At 39.9% G+C, this 21,376-nt stretch overlaps 2 protein-coding genes across 3 annotated transcripts in view; both read left to right on the top strand.

The window, feature by feature from the left end:
- The window catches only part of LOC138611597 (uncharacterized), a 31,299-nt gene extending 29,453 nt beyond the window's left edge, over positions 1 to 1,846 (top strand). Inside the window, exons 69-73 of the mRNA XM_069684775.1 lie at positions 714 to 1,010; positions 1,124 to 1,228; positions 1,326 to 1,421; positions 1,510 to 1,644; positions 1,741 to 1,846. Coding sequence (XP_069540876.1) covers positions 714 to 1,010; positions 1,124 to 1,228; positions 1,326 to 1,421; positions 1,510 to 1,644; positions 1,741 to 1,761 — 654 coding nt within the window. The 3' untranslated portion in view covers positions 1,762 to 1,846. The remainder of the gene's footprint in view (positions 1 to 713; positions 1,011 to 1,123; positions 1,229 to 1,325; positions 1,422 to 1,509; positions 1,645 to 1,740) is intronic.
- Positions 1,847 to 8,307: 6,461 nt separating this feature from the next.
- Positions 8,308 to 20,594, top strand: LOC138611401 (myosin-7-like). Of its 2 annotated transcripts, XM_069684484.1 has the most exons (39): positions 8,308 to 8,486; positions 8,686 to 8,723; positions 9,187 to 9,395; positions 9,475 to 9,618; positions 9,712 to 9,868; positions 9,966 to 9,993; positions 10,079 to 10,187; positions 10,317 to 10,409; positions 10,496 to 10,559; positions 10,730 to 10,828; positions 10,924 to 11,027; positions 11,110 to 11,248; positions 11,513 to 11,631; positions 11,735 to 11,884; positions 11,977 to 12,147; positions 12,308 to 12,617; positions 12,765 to 12,841; positions 13,060 to 13,265; positions 13,393 to 13,516; positions 13,599 to 13,735; positions 14,136 to 14,391; positions 14,492 to 14,734; positions 14,827 to 15,003; positions 15,085 to 15,230; positions 15,299 to 15,389; positions 15,503 to 15,892; positions 15,986 to 16,112; positions 16,188 to 16,306; positions 16,393 to 16,589; positions 16,670 to 16,853; positions 16,932 to 17,097; positions 17,185 to 17,309; positions 17,395 to 17,703; positions 17,790 to 17,993; positions 18,091 to 18,387; positions 18,503 to 18,607; positions 18,703 to 18,798; positions 20,017 to 20,151; positions 20,470 to 20,594. In XM_069684484.1, the coding sequence occupies exons 3-39, from the start codon at positions 9,195 to 9,197 to the stop codon at positions 20,488 to 20,490; spliced, it is 5,820 nt and encodes a 1,939-aa protein (XP_069540585.1). In that variant the 5' UTR covers positions 8,308 to 8,486; positions 8,686 to 8,723; positions 9,187 to 9,194; the 3' UTR covers positions 20,491 to 20,594. The 2 variants fall into 2 exon arrangements, with proteins under 2 accessions (XP_069540585.1, XP_069540586.1); XM_069684485.1 differs by lacking the exon at positions 8,686 to 8,723.
- The last annotated feature ends 782 nt before the right edge of the window (positions 20,595 to 21,376 follow it).

Here is a 21,376-nt window from a genome sequence, read left to right as displayed (position 1 = left end):
CCGGTATAAAATGGAGAGAGACGTAGTTTATTGTGTTATAATCTAGCTAAAGTTTATGCACAGTCATGATCGCCAGTGCTGCCACCATCCTCACAACAATTGCAATTTATCAAAAGTGAAAAAGGCATTAATGTTAATCCTTCGCGAATATTTGACTGAATTACTCAAACATCTCTAAAAATGTTAATAATTAACCACAAAAGTGATTAAATGTTCTCATTTACAGATAAACGCGTTTGTGGTTCCTGTCACCGTCCATGCTTACTTTGTTTACATTCAGGTTGTTTTTCGTTCAGACTTTATTGAATACTACTTCAATATACGAACGTTTGTTTACATTTAGTGGGGGGCTGGACAATCACGTTTGTACACGTCGCCAAGTTGGCTATGAACTCTGGGTAACTACCAAAGGAAAGTCTGCAGATATGCAGAATCATTGAAAGTCCGCAATTTAGCATTGAAAAGTCAGAGCCCTCACGCACTTGGTGGTTTCACAGTGAGACAGCAAGAAGCACTCACACACTTACTGGGAACGCGGCTAAAGCCTGTGAGTGTGGAGATTGGGATTTAGCCTGTTCTGGTGCAATTTATATTCCGGATTTGACAGCACCACAAAGCCTGTAATTATTTAGATCCTTTTTTTAAGCACTTAACAGCACTAATTTATTCACTACTTTCATTCTAAAAATTCTAAGCAATTTATTTAAAAACAGAACACTAGCCTGCTTAACCAAAAGAAGAAGCTGGAGGCGGATACATCCCAGCTTCAAACTGAAGTGGAGGATGCAGTGCAGGAGTGCAGAAATGCTGAGGAAAAGGCCAAGAAGGCCATTACTGATGCTGCCATGATGGCGGAGGAGCTGAAGAAGGAACAGGATACCAGCGCTCACCTGGAGCGCATGAAGAAGAACATGGAGCAAACCATCAAAGACCTGCAGCACCGGCTGGATGAAGCCGAACAGATTGCACTGAAGGGAGGAAAGAAGCAGCTGCAGAAGCTCGAGGCCAGGGTGAGCAGAAGTTGTGTTTGCATCTTCCAATTACGTAAAAAAAGATACCTAGTCCATGTCAAATACAGAGCTGTTGGCTGACCTATGTTGTGACCGCACCCTACATCCTGCAGGTCAGGGAACTTGAAAATGAGGTGGAAAGTGAACAAAGAAAGGCCAGTGATGCTGTAAAGGGAGTAAGAAAGTATGAGAGGCGCATCAAGGAGCTTACCTATCAGGTAACAACAGATATGAACCAAACTCTATTTGTGCAATGTAAATACATTCACAATCAGAAAATGTATATACCTATTTATTTTATGTTGTATGTTTTAGACAGAGGAAGACCGTAAAAATCTTGCACGTCTTCAAGATTTGGTGGATAAGCTGCAGCTAAAGGTCAAATCATATAAAAAGGCTGCCGAGGAGGCTGTAAGTAGCTTGGAACTCCTAACAGTGGAAACTAAGCATTATCTGAGCAGATACAATACGTTACATATATTGTGTTTCTGTGTTACAGGAGGAACAGGCCAACAATAATCTTACCAAGTTCCGTAAGCTTCAACATGAGCTCGATGAAGCTGAGGAGAGAGCAGACATTGCTGAGTCTCAGGTGAACAAGCTACGTGCCAAGAGCCGTGATGTGGGTTCAAAGGTCAGTATGGTTCAATCTGTTTTGACACAAGGGATGAAATAATACCACTTAATTAATTAACTTATCTAATCTTCTGTTTTTTCTTTGTTTTTTCAGAAAGGACTTGATGAAGAGTGAAGTCCCCTCAACTGTGATCAATATTTGAGGCACCTGTTGTCTCCCTAAACATGTTGTTTGTTCAGTAGAATAAAGTAGTGCGCATTGGAAACAGTTTCTTGACCTTTTCTTTAAAAAGTGGGCTGCATGGTCGTGCAGTGGTTAGCACTGAGTCCTCACAGCACAAAGATTGGCTACATCCTTTCCATATGGTGTTTACATGTCCTTCCTATGTCTGTTTTGGTTTTACGAAAGAGAATCAGAATCAGAAACACTTTATTTAAACCCTTGGGGGAATTTGTGCAAAATTTCTCTTCTCCGGTCCCTCCCCAAAATCCTCAGACATGCAGGTTAAGGTTAATTGGCAACTCTAAAATAAAAAATGAAATAGTTACACAAGCAGCAAATAGTTGTAAACAGTCAAAATCAACAGATTACTTTTTGCTCCACCAACTCAACTAGTTCCACAACTTGCTGCCAAGCAACCTGCACTCTGTGTCTACAGGTTACCACAGATCAGCTGTTTTTTATCATGTACATTTATCTGTATGTTTTAATTGATCATAAACCAGTGAAATAAGAGTCTGCTGTGTGATTCAGAGGTACCAGGTTGTTCAATGTAGACATACACGCTGTGCTGTAATGTTAAGTAACAGTATTCAGAACACCTGGCTGAGGCGGAGAGATACACAGAATGAAAAGTCCCACTGATGTTGTTCTCTATATTAGGGGTTGCCAACCCCTGGTCCGTGGACCGGTACCGGGCCGTTGGTCATCTAGTACCGGGCCGCGAAAGGTGTCTGTGACATTCCAAACATACGTGGAGTCAGAACCGTCGTGTGGGCTGTCTGAAGTGTGCAACCGCACAGGGCCTCGTGCCTCTAAAGACGCTTCAAAAGTCGCCCAATTCAGCTGGAAAAAGCGCGGACCTGGCAACCCTGGCTTTGCATCCCATGAAACTTTGATCATGAAGCCAGATGCCCCTCTAAAGCTCTGTGTTTATCAGTGAAGTATATGAACTACACAGCATATGGGCATATGTGGAGATGACATTTATACTTTAACTGTGTGCAGAAATACAGACAGATTGCAACGATATTGATTCAGGTATGAGCATCAAAACACACACACAACCCGTGCGGCATGATGACTGATAAACTACACGTGGATCACCTCCGGCTCATCTCAGTCACAGTGTGTGAAGACGTATTTTATGCTTTATAAAGAGTTTTTTTACGGAAATACGGGACCGATCGCAATGCTATTAAGTCAGGGGCAGAGCCTGAGAAACACACAGATCAGTGTCTTCACTGCGCTGCATGATTATAAACTGCTCTCTGCTGGATCACAATATAAATTCGGATAAACTGGTAGGATCACACTTTGGATCATCTTTATCTGAGAAAACTATTTGGATCAGACTGAGAAATTGGACCAGAAGAACTATTTTTCCAGTCTGATCAATGTCTAATCATCAAAAGTTAAATCCCCCTGGGGCGCTGTTTAGCCCAGACGGTAGAGCAGGCGCCCCGTGTACAGAGGCTACAGTCCTCGTCGCACTGATCGCAGGTTCGACTCCCGGTCTGCCGATCATTTGGTGCATGTCATCCCCCACTCTCTACTCCCAACATTTCCTGTCTGTCTTCAGCTGTCCTATAAATAAAGCCAAAGGCCAACAAAAATCATCTTTAACTAGGGTTATATAATAATAATCTCTCATTATTGGCCAAGTGACTCGCTGTACTCTTACAATGTCTTTCACAATCATTGATTCTGTTTTGGTGGTTCAGAAACAATCAACATGTCGTTGGTAAAGGAGTCTTGTTAGGACAACAACTGACTCCTATTTAAAGCAAGTAATTAAATTCTACACAGCTGGTAAATATTTGGTGTGGTCTTTATGGTTTTAACTTATCGTTGGAATTCATGCCATTATATTTATTGTAATAAGCCAATTTTAAAAAAGCACAAATTCAGAAAAAAAGTGGAACATATGAACCCCAACAAGTGACCGTGTAAAAAAAAACATACTGCTGAATGTTTCTGCTTCAATCCCTCACTGAAAAGACCACAGAGTCTGCTTCCTCGTACAACTGAGAACAAAATCCACATTCTCAGAATAAAACAAGGGCCCACAAACCAAGAGAGTACAAAACAAAAACAATGCACGTATAATAATGTAAAATAAGAACATCACTAGTTACCCATTTAAAACAGCTTAAATTGTATAGGAAGAAATGTCCCTTCTCTGAGAGGCGAGAGACGAAGACAGTGTTGTCACCTGTTACCTAAGGTTTTTCAAATCCGACCTGCTACTTGTTATGGATTTTTAGCAAACAAAAATTCACTACAAGTGTAATGCAGAGAAACATCACTAAGACAGTGAAACAAAAACGCAGGTAGAGGGCAGGTCTCTGCAGATGAAGACACAGCCACAAACCTCTAGCTAGTTATAAGGGAGAATACAGAGTCATAACTCTTGTATGAATCTATGTTTTTTTCAGAAAATCTTAATCATCATGCTTTTAACAAATAATAAATGTTTATCTTTGTTGTATTACTGCTGTTAGTTGTGAGAATTAAAAATCATCATCGCCCAGCGTTAACCCGACCGTTGCTATTTACATAGATGTAACTGTAATTTTTCTTTTCATTTTGAGAAGATTACTGACTTGTCTAAAGACTTAAAATAGCAAAGTTAAAACTACTAACCTTCATATAAGAAGAGGAGGCCAGACTGTCTCGAGTAACAAGCATATTCTTTTGAAGCCAGAAGAGGGAGGGCCCTTTTGGAACAAAGGAAAGATGCAAACTTGACAAAGATGTCTGCCTGACAGCAGATCATCTGGGCTTGCTGTATACAGGGGTAGAGTCCTCCAAGACAGACCTAGTGAATTCAAGAAACACAATTTCATCAATCAAGAAAAGACATTGGTAATACATTCTGGCTAAATTTGCCAAATATCTTAAATGGTCAGCAGTACCTTTTCTTCATTTCGCCATGTCCTGGTCATTGCTCAATGAGAAGACAAGCAGTACTCAGGACTCCACGCAGACATCCTCAGTCTGAATAAGTGGGAAGAAGACAAGGCAAGAGAGCAATAAAGTCCTGGCCTCCACCAGAGCTTAACACCCCCTTAGAAGTGACCTTTTACAATAACAAAGGACAAATACTAACTATAGCTTTGCTGGCTTCAAACTTGAGTCAGGCAAGGTGAGTACACGCAATCATAAAAGTCAAAGACACAAGGACTAAGGACAGCTGGGAATGAGACCTTACATGGATGGCTGAGTGGTCTGCTAGAGCCTGGAATAGATAAAGGGATAAGTAAAGGAGATGAACAAGTCATATGAGAAGCGATAGAAAGTAAAATAGCTGAGGTTTCATTTTGCATTTTCTGCACGAGTCGTTAAGTACACATTTTAAAACGTGGTTAAAACACAGATTCATTTATATATATATAAATGATATAGTATCGTATAGTACACTACCTATAGTACACTACATAATTGGTTTCTAGCAGGCTTTTCACCTGTTGCTGCTGGTCAAAGAAAAAATAAAAACCTGTCCTGACTACCTGCGTCACAAGCTGTCCCCAAGCTGTCCCGTGAACCTCCGAGCCCTCAAAGGCAGCCAGCAGGAATTTCACAAGTTATCTTTGTGCTCAAGGACAAAGAGAAGGAAACAATACCACGTCAACAGAAGCAGGCCAAGGGCACTCACAACACGCAACGCTTGGATACAAGCCTGGTGTATAGGTCATGACTACATTAATTTGTTGCAGTGCACAAACACATGCCGTAAGGGTAGGTCTTTATTTTTCTAAATAAGAAATAATTGGAATTAAGTTCCAGTGCAAACATTTTAGTTAAACAATTTATTGTTGTTGTTTTTTTGTATATTTCTTTAGTTATAATGAAAAACATAGCTGCTTCTCTGTCATCTTAAAGTAGAAAACACAGTTTTTCCAATGTATAAAAAACTTATTTAAATCTAATGTTGAACTGATCTGGTCCTCTAAATCCAGGTATTTTTGGGGTTAAAATTTGTCTTTATGTTCACATCATGACTACAATTGTACTGTAATTATCAGTTAGTACAGAATGTCAAAAGCGTCTGCACTACGCTTTCACCATAACCAATGAAAGTGGCTAAGCAGCAAACTGGCCTATGCACCACAAAGCTCTGCTCTTCTAAAATAAATAAAAAGCTAATATGATATTTATATTTTTTTCAGTCAAGGTGTAACCTGGCCAAATTGGCCAGATTTGAATCTAACAGTCTTTTCAACTTTTTTTTAATGTGTGACTTGAAAGACAGATTTTTTTAAATTCCGAAACCACATCTGAACATTAACATCAGCGCACACTGATGGTAGATCATCTATGTACACGCTAAACAAGGGTGGCCCAAGGATTGACCCTTGCGGGACACAAGCAGAAGTCTTAGTGATATATTCTCACACATTGAGTTCTGTCTGCCAGGTATGATTTTATTAAGTTAAGAGCATTACATGAGAAGTTAAACCTGGAGAGCTTAGCTATAAGGACACTTTGGTTATTGGTTTGGTTTTGAAGTCTGTAGATGTTAAGTTACCCATACCGGGCTCATGGGGCTGTCAGGGTTTAGGTTTTATCAAACGGTTGAGTACCCAGATGCAGACTGATAAGTATTTATTTAAACAAAAAAATGGCAGAAGGCAAAACAAAAGGCTTACTGATTAGAGGAGTCCAAGGCAGGCAAACAAAATCCAATGGTAAAAAAGGTCCAACAAAACAGGCAATAAATAATTTAAATAAATCAGAAGTTGAAAAAACCACAGAAGGAACAACGGAGGGAACACTGAGATAACTGAGAATAAACTAACATGATGGATAGACAAAAACGAGCAAGGGAAGACAAAGACTAAATACACTGGGCAGGTGAAACTAAATGGGCACAGGTGAGACAATCAAGGGAGCAGGTGAAAACAATAAGGGCAGGGCCCATAATCCAACAGGCGGGAAAACACAAAGGCAGGAAGTAAAACAAGACAAAACATACATGGGGCAAGAACTACAAAATAAAACAGGAAACACTAAAAACCACTCAGGACTGTGACAGCAGAACTCAAGGAGATGATCTCTAAACAATGAAACACAAATGAATTACATAACTAAACAAGATTAAATCAAGACAAGAACACAATATATTAAATACAAAATTAAACAATAAGAACTCATGACACTGGCTCAGTGGTAGAGTCGGTCGTCTCTCAATCAGAAGGTTGGGGGCTCGGTCCCTGACTGCTACAGTCACATGTGGAAGTGTCCTTGGACAAGACACTGAACCCCAAATTGCTCCCGAAGGCATAGCCATCGGATATGAATGTGTATAGATCCTGATTGGAGATTGGCACTTAGGCCTTTGCCATCAGTGTGTGAATGAGTATGTGAATGGGTTTACGTGACATGTGGTGTAAAAGCGCTTTGAGTGTTCAGAAGACTGGAAAAGCGCTATAAAAGTACTGTCCATTTACCATTTACCCATACTACACAAACTCAGGAAAAGGGAACTTGGCACTCCCTGCAAAAGGTTGAGAAAGGAGAGAAAACTTTTCTCCGTTCTTTGCAACATCCAATTTCCCAGGTTAGCAAATGAACTAAAGGATGGAATTTGTACCAACGTTCAATGGGCTACAAATATGGGCTTTTGTCTTCAAAATCTTCAAATGTATCAGTTACTCAAAGAGAAAGATGTGCTCAAGTAAATTCAATGTATATGAACATGAGTTGGATGTCCATTGTGAGTACAAAAAAGAAGACAATGCAAGTGACGGGGGTTAGACCAAGGGTGTGTATCTGTGAACACTGGTGAGTGATAATAACGGGATCTCACAGCTGCGACCTTGGCCTTGTCTTGCCTCACTGTAGACAACAGCTGCAGCTCTTTTTTCTCCCTCTTGAAATGTATTTCACACCCTATCATTTGACGGACTATAGTTACACTGTAGAACTCCAGATATTTGAAGTCCTGTAAATCCTGTTTGCCTGCTAGCCTACTTTATTTAGTTTGAGTAAGGACGTAGTCTATGATAAACGTGTTGGCCATGAATAATACTTATGCCGTCATCACGAAGCAGAGTCTATCAACCTTGACGATTAATATAAGTATTTAGATTAATGGTTTTCCTCCGTAAATTTTCAATGAAAAAAAGAAAGCAACAATGAAAATGAAAAATCATCCTGTTTTTTTTAAATTCAGGATTGATGTAAGATTATCATCAACTGTGCAGCTTGAAAGGATTGTTCTACTCTCTTTACTATCATTGTGCCCTTAAAAGTTTTGTTAATCATTTACCCATTTTATAATCATCAACTTTAAAACTTTAAATTGTTTAATATCACGTATGAAGTTCAGTTGATTTTTAAAAGCATCTCTGATAGTTTTATTCTATAACTTACTGAAACAAAGAGAATAACTTGATGGACTGTTGCCTGTCCCTGCTCCCCACCTCCTGTCGCCCCCTGCCTTTGTCAAGTCCCATCTGGCGTAATAGTCTGTTGTTCACAAGGTGAGGGCAACAAATAGCAGCACGAGACTCTACCCAATTTGGAGAATGCTTTTTGTGATAGGAAACCTGGATGCCATTTCTCTGATATTCATCCCCATATTTGGTTGACAAACAACCTTTATTAATGGGGAGGAAGCCTCGTGGCACGCCACTGGATCCATCATTTCACTTCACAAAGGTTGACGGTCAAAGGTAAGAAAAACATCCACTGAAGTGAGAAAGTGCTACGTTGTATGTGACTGACCATTTTGAAGATTTTTTGTCTGATATGTTAAGATTACTCTCAGCTATTTATAGCAACAATTATTTATTACTTTTCAAACTTTATTTATCTTACTTAAACTAAAAAATAATATGCATTTTGGTTTGCTCCTGCCCATTATATATAAAGAGCACAGATCCAATTTCCAGTGGAGTGTAACACCTAAGGTAAAATTCAAAGCTTAAAAAAATACAACAGTTAACCCAGTTGACATATAAAGGAACTTTTTTGTGTTTATACATGCATGTGAGCAATTAATAAATGCGACTTGTTTTGGGAGCATTGTTATTGCATAAAAAGACATTCCAATGTTTCCCTCATGTACTGAATCCCTGCATTGCCTTGACTGTATTATACATTTAAAGTTATTATTTCTGAAGTTGTTAAAAAGATTAAATATTTTCAATACAAGAGGTATGTGTACGGCAATAACTGGAAGTATTGTTCTTTTGTACAGGGACACAGGAACTCATGTTTCCTATTTCATTTAGTCTAATGCTGTTTAACTGCATCTGCTGTAACTAAACCTTGGTCTTGTGTGTGTTTTCCTTTGGTCTTATGTGAATGACAATTGAGGTGATGTGTGTGCAAAGACAAATTGGTGGCTGTAATATATTGTATTCTTAAAAGGTTGAAAAATGGGTGACGCCCTCATGGCAGAGTTTGGGCCCGCTGCTTCTTTTCTGAGGAAGTCAGATATGGAGCGTCTAGAAGCTCAAACCCGTTTCTTTGACATGAAGAAGGAGTGCTTCGTTACTGACCCCGAGGTTGAGTACGTCAAGGCATCCATAACTAGTCGTGATGGTGACAAAGTTACTGTTATGACTGAATTTGGAAAGGTTCGTACAGGGACATGCACATATTCTGTTCCATGTGTGCTTATACTTGAGCTTTGTTGAAGTGTTATCTCTTCTACAGACGGTCACAGTGAAGGAGTGTGATGTAAACCCTCAAAATCCACCAAAGTTTGATAAAATTGAGGACATGGCGATGTTCACCTTCCTCCACGAACCCGCTGTGCTGTTTAACCTCAAAGAGCGTTACGCAGCATGGATGATTTATGTAAGAAGGCTGCATAATCTCTAACTTTCTTTTGTTGATAAGACATCTCAGCATCTGAAGCCATTGTCCTCTATCTCTCTCTGATTATGGCAGACCTACTCTGGGCTCTTCTGTGTGACTGTCAACCCCTACAAGGGGCTGCCAGTCTACAACCAAGCAGTGGTTGTCGCCTACAGAGGAAAGAAGAGGAGTGAAGCTCCTCCTCATATCTTCTCCATCTCTGACAATGCCTACCAGTACATGCTGTCAGGTTAATATTCTATTTTGTCTTTAATCTTTTTAAAATATTAAACTCCGACATCATTCCATCTACTTCAATGACAATTTCATAATCTCTCTTACCACAGACAGAGAAAACCAGTCAATCCTTATCACGTAAGTCACACAGCCAATGAAAAGCGCTTCAGAAGTGAAAGGTTATATGTTTTCACCATAAACTTTCTGTTTCTCTTCTACTAAGAGGAGAATCTGGTGCTGGAAAGACCGTCAACACCAAGCGAGTCATTCAGTACTTTGCCAGCATCGCCGCTGCCCCTGGTGCGAAGAAAGATCTGGCTGCTGAGAAGAAGGTGTGTGTTGTTTCTTAATATGGGACAATCAAAATATAAATTTAAGTCAAAGTTAAGTCCTTTTGTTTTTGAAAGCCTTTCCAAAATGTTAGTGAAACCTGAAGTTGTGTCTTTATTTAACAAAATCAGGGTACCCTGGAGGATCAAATCATTCAGGCTAACCCTGCTCTGGAGGCCTTTGGGAATGCAAAGACCATAAGGAATGACAACTCCTCTAGATTTGTGAGTGTCTATGTAACTGCATTGTGACTTGGTTATCAATAGTTGAGTGGGACATAATTTATATAACACTTACTTTCTTTTCTTAGGGTAAATTCATCAGAATCCATTTTGACAACCGAGGAAAGCTGGCCTCTGCTGACATTGAGACTTGTAAGTGAAAGTAGTGAAGTAGACTTCAGTAGGAAATCAGAGTGAACCATGGAAGGCGCAATGATGAATGTGTAACCTGGAACTTACTGCTGTCAGCCATTCAATGTGATTTAAATTACAACTGTAAAACAAAAAGTATTTTAGTAATGTTTGATCATGCATCATTACAGACCTATTGGAAAAGTCACGTGTGACCTACCAGCTCAAAGCTGAGAGGGACTACCACATCTTCTACCAGATCTTGTCTCAGCAAAAGCCGGAACTTCTGGGCAAGTGTAGACGACACATATGCTACGTTGTTAAGTGTACTGTATGATTAATTGCCTCATAAAATAATAATTTTCTGTTTAACATATCTTTTCAGAAATGTTGCTCATCACCAACAATCCCTATGACTACGCCTTCATCTCCCAAGGAGAGACGACTGTAGCCTCCATCAACGACTCTGACGAGCTGATGGCCACTGATGTGAGTTTAAGGTTTTTTTTAGTCACATAAATGGAAGAAAAAGAAAAAAAAAGAAAAATGTTTTTTTTTTTATTTCATTCAGGATGCGTTTGATGTGCTGGGCTTCAATCAAGAAGAGAAGAACAGCATTTACAAACTGACTGGGGCCATCATGCATCATGGCAACATGAAGTTTAAGAACAAGCAGCGAGAGGAGCAGGCAGAGGCTGATGGCACTGAAGGTAAGAGAGACTGTTATATGTCGAGCCTTTTGCTCTTGAAGGCCTCGAAGCACTCATAGCTATATCTGAATCCAGAGCTGAGACATATGTGACAATATGTTTTCACCTTGTCACGTGCTACCATGTTTGTCACCAGTTCATACTTTAAGAGTGACAAAGAACCCTAAAGAGAAAGAAAGAAAAGCTGAGGGAGCACCTCCGTTGTCAGGTTAAAGAGGCAGGGACTTATGCATCTGTGACTTATGGAAATCTTCACCTTCTCAGATGCGGACAAAGTTGCATATCTGATGGGCCTGAACTCTGCTGACCTCATCAAAGGTCTCTGTCATCCGAGAGTCAAAGTAGGAAATGAGTGGGTCACCAAGGGACAGAATGTTGCCCAGGTAATAAGTTGAAATAAACTTTTGGTGGATAGTTTTAAATAATTGTAGATATAGCTAGATTGTTTTTCATGAAAAATGTTAAACAATCTTTTTGTTTTCCAAGGTGAACTATGCTATCGGTGCACTGGCGAAGTCAGTGTATGAGAAGATGTTTCTCTGGATGGTGGTGAGGATCAACCAATCCCTGGAAACCAAGCAGCCACGCCAGTACTTCATTGGTGTACTGGACATTGCTGGATTTGAGATCTTTGATGTGAGTTACCCAAATCTCATTAACTTACTAATATTTCTGCTCAACGTTGCTATGCCAGTGTTAATTTCTGGTTACTGTGGATGTTATTACAGTTCAACACCTTTGAGCAGCTGTGCATCAACTTCACCAATGAGAAACTGCAACAGTTTTTCAACCACCACATGTTTGTGCTGGAGCAGGAAGAGTACAAGAAAGAGGGCATTGAATGGACTTTCATTGATTTTGGGATGGACTTGCAGGCTTGTATCGACCTGATTGAAAAGGTAAGCTTTTGAGGTTATACTTCGGCAAGTCAGCTAAATCTGTGCTTAAGTAACATCACCCAGAGTTATTCAAATTTTCTTTTCCCTGAGACCCAAAATCTACATATGTGCTAGTATTGCCAATAATGACAAAATATCTGTTTCGTTATATTCCCCTCAGCCCATGGGTATCATGTCCATCCTTGAAGAGGAGTGCATGTTCCCCAAAGCCTCTGATACCACCTTCAAAGCGAAGCTCTATGACAACCATCTGGGGAAGTCTGGTAACTTCCAGAAGCCAAGAATTATCAAAGGGAAACCAGAGGCCCATTTCTCCCTGGTTCACTACGCTGGAACTGTTGATTACAATATCAACAACTGGCTGGTGAAGAACAAAGATCCCCTGAATGAGACGGTGGTGGGCCTTTTCCAAAAATCTAACCTTAAGCTTTTATCCTTGCTTTTTATTGGATATGCAGGAGCTGAATCTGGTATGTTGACACCATTATAATGTCTGTAAATTAATACAGACTTACGTTAATGGGAGAATCAACTCATGATTAACATATTGATACAGATTTCATTAGTGTTAGTTTTCCTAAAAGTTTCCTGTCAACTTATTTTATTTATTTACTTAGCTCAGGAATCTGGTGGCAAGGGAAAAGGTAGCAAGAAGAAAGGTTCCTCCTTCCAAACAGTATCAGCTTTGCACAGGGTAAGAGGTCATTTTCATTGATATATTTTCAAGTTGACTCTAAGCTAACCAAGAAAAAAAGTTCTTCAGGCTAATAATTTACAGATATTACTTTGTAAAAATACTTATAATAAAAACTATGACACAATTAGAGTTCTGATAACATGTCTATTTCATCATTTTGTCACCTTTTTAATGTAAAACAAAATTATTGCAAGTTATGCATTTCAAACTTGCAGGAAAACCTGAACAAGCTGATGACCAACCTGAGGTCTACTCACCCTCACTTTGTGCGCTGCATCATCCCCAATGAGACCAAGACTCCTGGGGCCATGGAGAACCCTCTGGTGATGCACCAGCTGCGCTGTAACGGTGTGCTGGAAGGCATCAGGATCTGTAGAAAGGGCTTCCCCAACAGGATCCTCTATGGAGATTTCAAACAGAGGTTTGCAAGTGATGATCAAACCCACATTTAAATCACAACATTTAAAGCCAATGACACCACATAAAATAATTGCAGCGTCTTAAAGATGTTTCCAGAAAACGCATTCACATTAGAATTTTTGCCATAGATACCGTATTTTAAACCCCAATGCCATTCCTGAGGGACAGTTCATCGACAACAAGAAGGCTGCCGAGAAGCTGTTGGGTTCTCTTGATATCGATCACAACCAGTACAAACTGGGGCACACCAAGGTCAGTATTTAAAATGTTGATTAAAAGAAAAAAAAAAACAGATTTGTAACAACTGACTTTCTAATCTACTTGTACAAAAAAGGTGTTCTTCAAAGCCGGACTGCTGGGTCTCCTCGAGGAAATGCGAGATGACCGACTAGCGCTGATTATCACTGGCATTCAGGCCAGGTCACGAGGTCTCTTGGCGAGAATTGAATTCCAGAAGATTGTTGAACGAAGGTACCTGCATGGCCTAACTCTTAAAATGAAGTCCCTGCAATTGTTACTCATATTATTCAAAATCCAAAATCAGAAGTATGGCTCAACGGGCTTTACACACTGCACAGTATACAACATATTGATTAAACTCAGTCTTTACACACTTACACTAATTTGATGAAACAAATTTCCCCATCCAACCCCCCACTTATCAGAAACTTTAAACAGCACTCCAAAGTGCACATTTACTCCTTACTTACATACATACAGAACCAAGCAGTACAATCGCAACAAACATTAAAAACAGCATTGTTAGGGGTGGAAACTGATTTAGTGCATCTTGAAAAGGATATGTTTTCCAATAAGTTATATTTTCCTTTCCAGAGTAGGCTTTAAAGACAATTCTGATCTTTGTCTGCAGGGATGCATTACTTGTGATCCAGTGGAACATCCGTGCTTTCATGGGGGTCAAGAATTGGCCCTGGATGAAGATGTATTTCAAGATCAAACCTCTGTTGAAGTCAGCAGAGTCTGAGAAGGAGATGGCTAATATGAAGGAAGAGTTTACCAAACTAAAAGAGGCTTACGCAAAATCTGAAGCCCGCAAAAAGGAACTTGAAGAAAAAATGGTCACTCTTCTCCAAGAGAAGAATGACCTGCAGCTCCAAGTTCAATCTGTATGTTTAAACTCAGAAATTCTAACATCGATACAATAAATATCAACATCAATCCGAGTCTAATAACAATGTTACGCCTACTTTATGGTTTTATTTACAGGAGCAAGATAATCTTGGCGACGCTGAAGAAAGATGTGAGGGGCTGATCAAGAGCAAGATTCAGCTAGAGGCAAAGATCAAAGAGCTGACAGAAAGGCTGGAGGATGAGGAGGAGATGAACGCAGAACTGACGGCTAAGAAGAGGAAGCTGGAGGATGAGTGCTCTGAGCTGAAGAAGGACATTGATGACTTGGAGTTAACTCTGGCTAAAGTGGAGAAAGAGAAGCACGCCACTGAGAACAAGGTACTTCAAATTCTTAATACTGTGAAATTATTTTTTCAGTCCTAAATAATGTCCATGTTAAAGTCTTTGATGTTATGTTCCAATGGCCATAGGTAAAGAACCTGACCGAGGAGATGGCTGCTCTAGAAGAGATCATTGCTAAGCTGACCAAGGAAAAGAAAGCGTTACAGGAAGCTCATCAGCAAACACTGGATGACCTGCAGAGTGAGGAAGACAAAGTCAACACTCTGACCAAGGCCAAGGCTAAGCTGGAGCAGCAAGTGGATGATGTAGGAAATTAAAGATGAAGTGGATTTATAACAAACAAAAATATTAATTGAAAAACTGAGTCATTTTTTAAAATCTTACAGCTTGAAGGGTCCCTGGAGCAAGAGAAGAAAGTGCGCATGGACCTTGAGAGAGCAAAGCGAAAGCTTGAAGGAGACCTTAAGTTAGCTCATGAAAGTATCATGGATCTGGAAAATGACAAGCAGCAACTTGAAGAGAGGCTGAAAAAGTAAGATGAAAGGTGCACTTTTAAAACACTTTGTTACGGCTGGTACATATTAACCTTTTCTTCCACAGGAAAGATTTTGAAGTCAGCACACTCATGGCCAAAGTAGAGGATGAACAGGCAATAACTTCCCAGCTCCAGAAAAAAATAAAGGAGTTGCAGGTAATGATTTTAATAAAATAAAGTTGATAAACCAAGTTCAAGAATATGATATCTTAAGACAACAACTTGGATCTATGATATTCACACATGGCTTTCCTTTGACATTGGTCTAGGCCCGCATTGAGGAGCTGGAAGAAGAACTTGAGGCAGAGCGAGCTGCCCGAGCCAGGGTGGAGAAGCAGAGAGCAGACTTAGCTAGAGAGCTGGAGGAGATCAGCGAGCGGCTGGAGGAGGCTGGTGGAGCAACAGCTGCCCAGATTGAGATGAACAAGAAGAGGGAGGCTGAGTTCCTGAAACTCCGCAGAGACCTCGAAGAGGCCACTCTGCAGCATGAATCCACCGCTGCCACTCTCAGGAAGAAACAAGCTGACAGTGTTGCAGACCTGGGAGAGCAGATTGACAACCTTCAGAGAGTCAAGCAGAAACTGGAGAAGGAGAAGAGCGAGCTCAGACTGGAGCTGGATGATGTGGTCTCTAATATGGAACATATTGTGAAGGCTAAGGTAAAATTGTTGCATTCATCGGCTTGATATATTTCTTTTTATTCCATTTAATTTTGAAGTAGTTCATGTACCATTGATGCTTTTTATTTTCAGAATAATCTGGAGAAAATGTGCAGGTCTTTGGAAGACCAAATGAATGAATATAAAACCAAGTCAGAAGAGGGACAGCGTGCCATCAATGACTTCACCATGCAGAAAGCCAAGCTTCAAACTGAGAATGGTATGTCTTTCATTCAAACACTGGGTTTTTGGGGGACTTAAGGAAATGATTATTGTATTCTTTTATGAAAATTAGGTGAACTTGCAAGGCAGCTTGAGGAAAAGGATTCCCTGGTGTCTCAACTCACCAGAGGAAAACAGTCCTACACTCAACAAGTGGAAGACCTTAAAAGACAACTGGAGGAGGAGGTCAAGGTAGACAACAATTGGCAATGAGACCACTTTTAGTGCAAATTAAATGTTGGTACATGAGAATCATTAAGATAAGCTTTCCATTTCAGGCCAAGAATGCATTAGCCCATGCAGTGCAGTCTTCTCGTCACGACTGTGACCTGCTCAGGGAGCAGTTTGAGGAGGAGCAGGAGGCCAAGGCTGAACTACAGCGCAGTATGTCAAAGGCCAACTCTGAGGTGGCACAGTGGAGAACTAAGTACGAAACTGATGCCATCCAGAGAACCGAGGAACTGGAGGAGGCCAAGTAAGTGAAATATATCTTTACTCAAACACCAGTTCAGAGTTTAAAACAATGAACACTGACTAAAGTCTATCATAATCCAGAAAGAAGCTGGCTCAGCGTCTGCAGGACGCTGAAGAGGCTGTTGAAGCAGTGAATGCTAAATGTTCCTCTCTGGAGAAGACCAAACACAGACTGCAGAATGAGATCGAAGATCTCATGGTGGATGTGGAGAGGTCTAATGCTGCTGCTGCTGCTCTGGACAAGAAGCAAAGAAACTTTGACAAGGTTCAGTGGGAAATTGAGCGATTTAGCTCTTTCAGATGAAGAATTGAGTTTAATCATCCTTATGCAAACATGTTTCAGGTCTTGGCAGAATGGAAACAGAAGTATGAGGAGTCTCAGTGTGAGCTGGAGAGCTCACAGAAGGAAGCCAGGTCTCTGAGCACTGAGCTCTTCAAACTGAAGAACTCCTATGAGGAATCTCTGGAACATCTGGAGACCATGAAGAGAGAGAATAAGAATCTGCAGGGTAAGGGTAACCTCGGCGTATGCCTGTTTTGCAGAAGTAGTTCTAACCCACCGACCATGATGGCTAATGTTATATTTTGTTTCTCAGAGGAAATCTCTGATCTCACTGAACAAATCAGTGAGGGTGGAAAGAATATTCATGAGCTCGAGAAGATTCGGAAACAATTAGAACAAGAGAAGTCTGAGATACAAACAGCTCTGGAGGAAGCAGAGGTATGATGAATGTTCTGATGGTGGGCCTCATGAAATTGTTTTGGGTTATTGGTAACATGTCATTTTCATTTTATTTAATTCTTAGGCCTCACTGGAACATGAGGAAGGGAAGATTCTCAGAGCCCAGCTGGAGTTTAACCAAATCAAGGCTGATATTGAGCGCAAGCTGGCAGAGAAAGATGAAGAGATGGAGCAAGCAAAGAGAAACCAACAGCGTATTGTGGACACTCTGCAGAGCTCTCTTGAGTCTGAGACTCGCAGCAGGAATGAGGCCCTCCGTTTGAAAAAGAAGATGGAGGGAGACCTCAATGAAATGGAGATCCAGCTAAGCCAGGCCAACAGGCAGGCGGCTGAGGCTCAGAAACAACTGAAGGCTGTTCATGCACATCTGAAGGTAAGCATTTCATTGAAAAAGAATATATATTATGGACATATGTTATGTGCTGATTTAACTTTACATTAAATGTACCACTTATTCAGGATGCTCAGCTCCAGCTTGATGATTCTCTGCGCGCTAATGATGATATGAAGGAAAACACTGCCATTGTTGAGAGGCGTAACAACCTGCTTCAGGCTGAAGTAGAGGAGTTGAGGTCTGCTCTGGAGCAAACTGAGAGAGGTCGCAAACTCGCTGAGCAAGAGCTGCTGGATGTTAGTGAGAGGGTGCAGCTACTGCACTCACAGGTAAGATGCACTCATTTCACCTGACACAATTCTTTCAATTATTGACAATTTAATTCTATAAGAGAGAGATTCTATAATCAAATTTGTATGCAACCAGAACACCAGTCTGCTCAACCAGAAGAAGAAGCTGGAAGCTGATTCATCCCAGCTTCAAACTGAAGTGGAGGAAGCGGTGCAGGAGTGCAGAAATGCTGAGGAAAAGGCCAAGAAGGCCATTACTGATGCTGCCATGATGGCGGAGGAGCTGAAGAAGGAACAGGATACCAGCGCTCACCTGGAGCGCATGAAGAAGAACATGGAGCAAACCATCAAAGACCTGCAGCACCGGCTGGATGAAGCCGAACAGATTGCTATGAAGGGAGGAAAGAAGCAGCTGCAGAAGCTCGAGGCCAGGGTGAGTGCCAATATCTTCTGAGACGTTCTGAAAAGTAACAACATGTAACAACATTGCTGAATCCTCAAAAGCTTTTACTCAAAGAAAAACTGATGCTGTTGCCATTCCCCAACAGATCAGAGAACTGGAGAGTGAGTTAGAGGCTGAACAAAGAAAAGCCAGCGATTCTGTCAAAGGAATACGAAAATATGAGAGAAGAATCAAAGAGTTGACCTATCAGGCAAGTTTAAGTTTTGTTTTTACAAAATGTAATTTTTATTTATTGTATTATTTCAATTAAAAATTTCAATCTTCCTTTTTTTTTTTTGCTTTTAGACGGAAGAGGATCGTAAGAATCTGGCCCGTCTGCAAGATCTGGTTGACAAACTACAGCTGAAGGTCAAATCCTTCAAGAAGACTGCAGAGGGAGCTGTAAGTAGTCTTAGTATTTTAGAGAACCTAACTATATAATATATTTTATAAAGAATATAAAATGATAAAACCTTGTTTAAAGATTAAATATCATGGCTCATTTCATGCTCATTACAGTAAAAACTATGTGAGCTGGATAATGTGGACAAAAATATCTCCAAGCATTGATGTAATCACTTGATTTAATAACACTACATTACAAAGTACATTTTAATTACTGTTATAAACATAGAATTGACATTTAACATAGAATTGATTGAAATTGTATTGCCAGTGGTGTCAGGTGGCTTCATGCTTCGGAAAGTTTGTTTCATTACATAACCTATGCCATGTTAAAATGTCAGATGTACTGAATATATTTTTCATTAATATTTGATGCTTAATTATTCTCTTGTAAGAGGAGTTAATAAATAAAGTTAACATACTAGGTTTCAAATTATGCCTATTATTAGTTGGAAGTAACAGGCGTGTTGCTTTATCATAGCTATTCTTTAAATTCAACAAGACTAGGTCAAAACATAGTTTGTAGCTGACCGCATCAGGTCAATGTGCGCTTCTGTGTTCATTTTCACAGATCCGACTCACACGCCGAAAATGTACAGAACAGGAGGCCCTTCAATTTTTACCACGAGTCGCGCGCGGTTCTCGTTCAAAATACACGGTGAAAATGTGATGAGTCCTATTGATCTCTGACAGCAATATTAACATCTCTCCCTGTAGTAAAAGTCACAGGCATGGAGAGTAAAGTAGGTCAACACTTCCGGTATGCTTTTTCAAAGTAAAAGCCCAATCTGGAATTCTGACTCCCCTCGTTTGTACACAATGCTTTTATTTTGAAGTGTTTCCCCGGCAGTAGTTGTTATTTATTTGTTTTACTTTACATGGCTCTGAAAGTACCGTCACTCACTCACTCACTCAGACCCATGTGTAGGGCTGACCCCGGCGGTCAACCAGAAATAGAAATTGAATGTTAGTTAAGGTTATGCATTATTGGAGTCAGATCTTGAAATATAAGCTGAACACAAAACAGACTGAAAAAAGCTTAAACCTTTTTATTTAAACCACTCTGCCAAACTATTAAGAACCCAAATGCAAGTAACCACGTATTTCAGTAATGATGTTCTTTGAGGTTACACTGTAAAGTAAAGTTAATAAAGAATTTGTTCAACACTGATGACAAAGTCAGGCACAGATGATGGAATTGCTTCTGTTCTACAGGAGGAACTGGCCAACACTAATCTCACTAAGTTCCGTAAGCTTCAACATGAGCTTGATGAGGCTGAGGAGAGAGCTGACATCGCCGAGTCCCAGGTCAACAAGCTTCGTGCAAAGAGTCGTGATGTGGGGTCAAAGGTCAGTTGTGATTTTTTTTCCTTTTTTGTGTGGGGCACCCTACATGGTTTCGAGCCCATTTAGGGTTAATGATAATAAAACTGGAAGATGTATAAAAAGTAAGAGAAATTATAATGTAAATTACAGTATTCTTTATTTATATTATTACAGCAAGAGCACTACTGTTTATCAGACATTCAGCATATGGTAACCAGAGTCAATTTCCAACTCTTGTGTAGGACAATAATGTGAACACTGCTTTACTTGTGATGCAATTAAAATATACGCTTTGAAAAAATATTAATATTAACATATTTTCTTGTTTTTCTCTTGTTTCAGAAAGGACACGATGAGGAGTGAAGATCATGGAATCAAAGTGTTGTTTCTGAGGCACCTGATGTCTGAGAAGTGTCTCCCTAAGCATGTTGTTTGCTGAGTAGAATAAAATTGATTTGCATCTCAAACAGTGTCTTGGTTTTTTGTATAACTTCATCGTATAAAAGTACATTTAAATATATACTTCAGATACTGGTGAGACTAAAGTTAATTGTGCCTTAGTGTTTGTGACAGGTCTATCAAGAACTTTTGATCGACCTGTTTCATAATTAGAATGCAATTCCTAATTAGAATAGTTTGATTTACCTTATAATTCTAACACATAATTAAAATATAACTATGTAGGTCACATCACTATACAATACAATCATTTTTAAACCACACTGGATCTGCACAAATGTTACTTTAAATGTGGATTGTTGTTAAATGTACATATAAGTGGCCACAGATATTTTTGCATATGGTAGAAACTGTGGATTATGACCTGATTGTATCTTCCATACAGTTAACGGTTACTGAAAAAAAAAATCTGTGAGTTGAAGGATTTCATCAAGACAGCTTTACAATGGCAACATTTTCAGCAGCTGTATGTGTTTTGTTAACAGATTTAGGTTTGAAATGTCTGCATATTAAGGAAGCAGTGATTGTAATGGTATTCATTTTGTGTTGCACTTTGACCACATCAAGTACCACTAGTGAGAATGTGGTCAGATGTTTCCTGTTGCACTCTTAACCACAACCAACTTGTTGAGAAACATTCTGGACCTCTACACATCAATGCTGAAAGCTGAAGTTGAACCACTAGAGGTCAGCAAAGTCTCATGTTGCTCTGGTCTGCTCTTTTAAGGTACAGACCGCCTAGGCAACAGTAACAGAGCTGAAGTCACCTCTGTGATTGAACAGGAGAATT

Source organism: Semicossyphus pulcher, unplaced genomic scaffold, assembly GCF_022749685.1.
Source record: "Semicossyphus pulcher isolate SPU_LCO1_2020_fin unplaced genomic scaffold, fSemPul1.0.p SCAF_7, whole genome shotgun sequence".
Classification (NCBI taxonomy): Eukaryota; Metazoa; Chordata; class Actinopteri; order Labriformes; family Labridae; genus Semicossyphus; species Semicossyphus pulcher.
This window is presented reverse-complemented; position numbering and strand designations above follow the sequence as displayed.

Bases quoted from the DNA above. Each gene is read 5' to 3' on its own strand.
- LOC138611401 (XM_069684485.1), top strand. From the start codon at position 9,195: ATGGGTGACGCCCTCATGGCAGAGTTTGGGCCCGCTGCTTCTTTTCTG. The intron at 9,396-9,474 runs GTTCGTACAGGG...TCTCTTCTACAG, and splicing joins TTATGACTGAATTTGGAAAG to ACGGTCACAGTGAAGGAGTG. The intron at 17,994-18,090 runs GTAAGATGCACT...GTATGCAACCAG, and splicing joins TGCAGCTACTGCACTCACAG to AACACCAGTCTGCTCAACCA.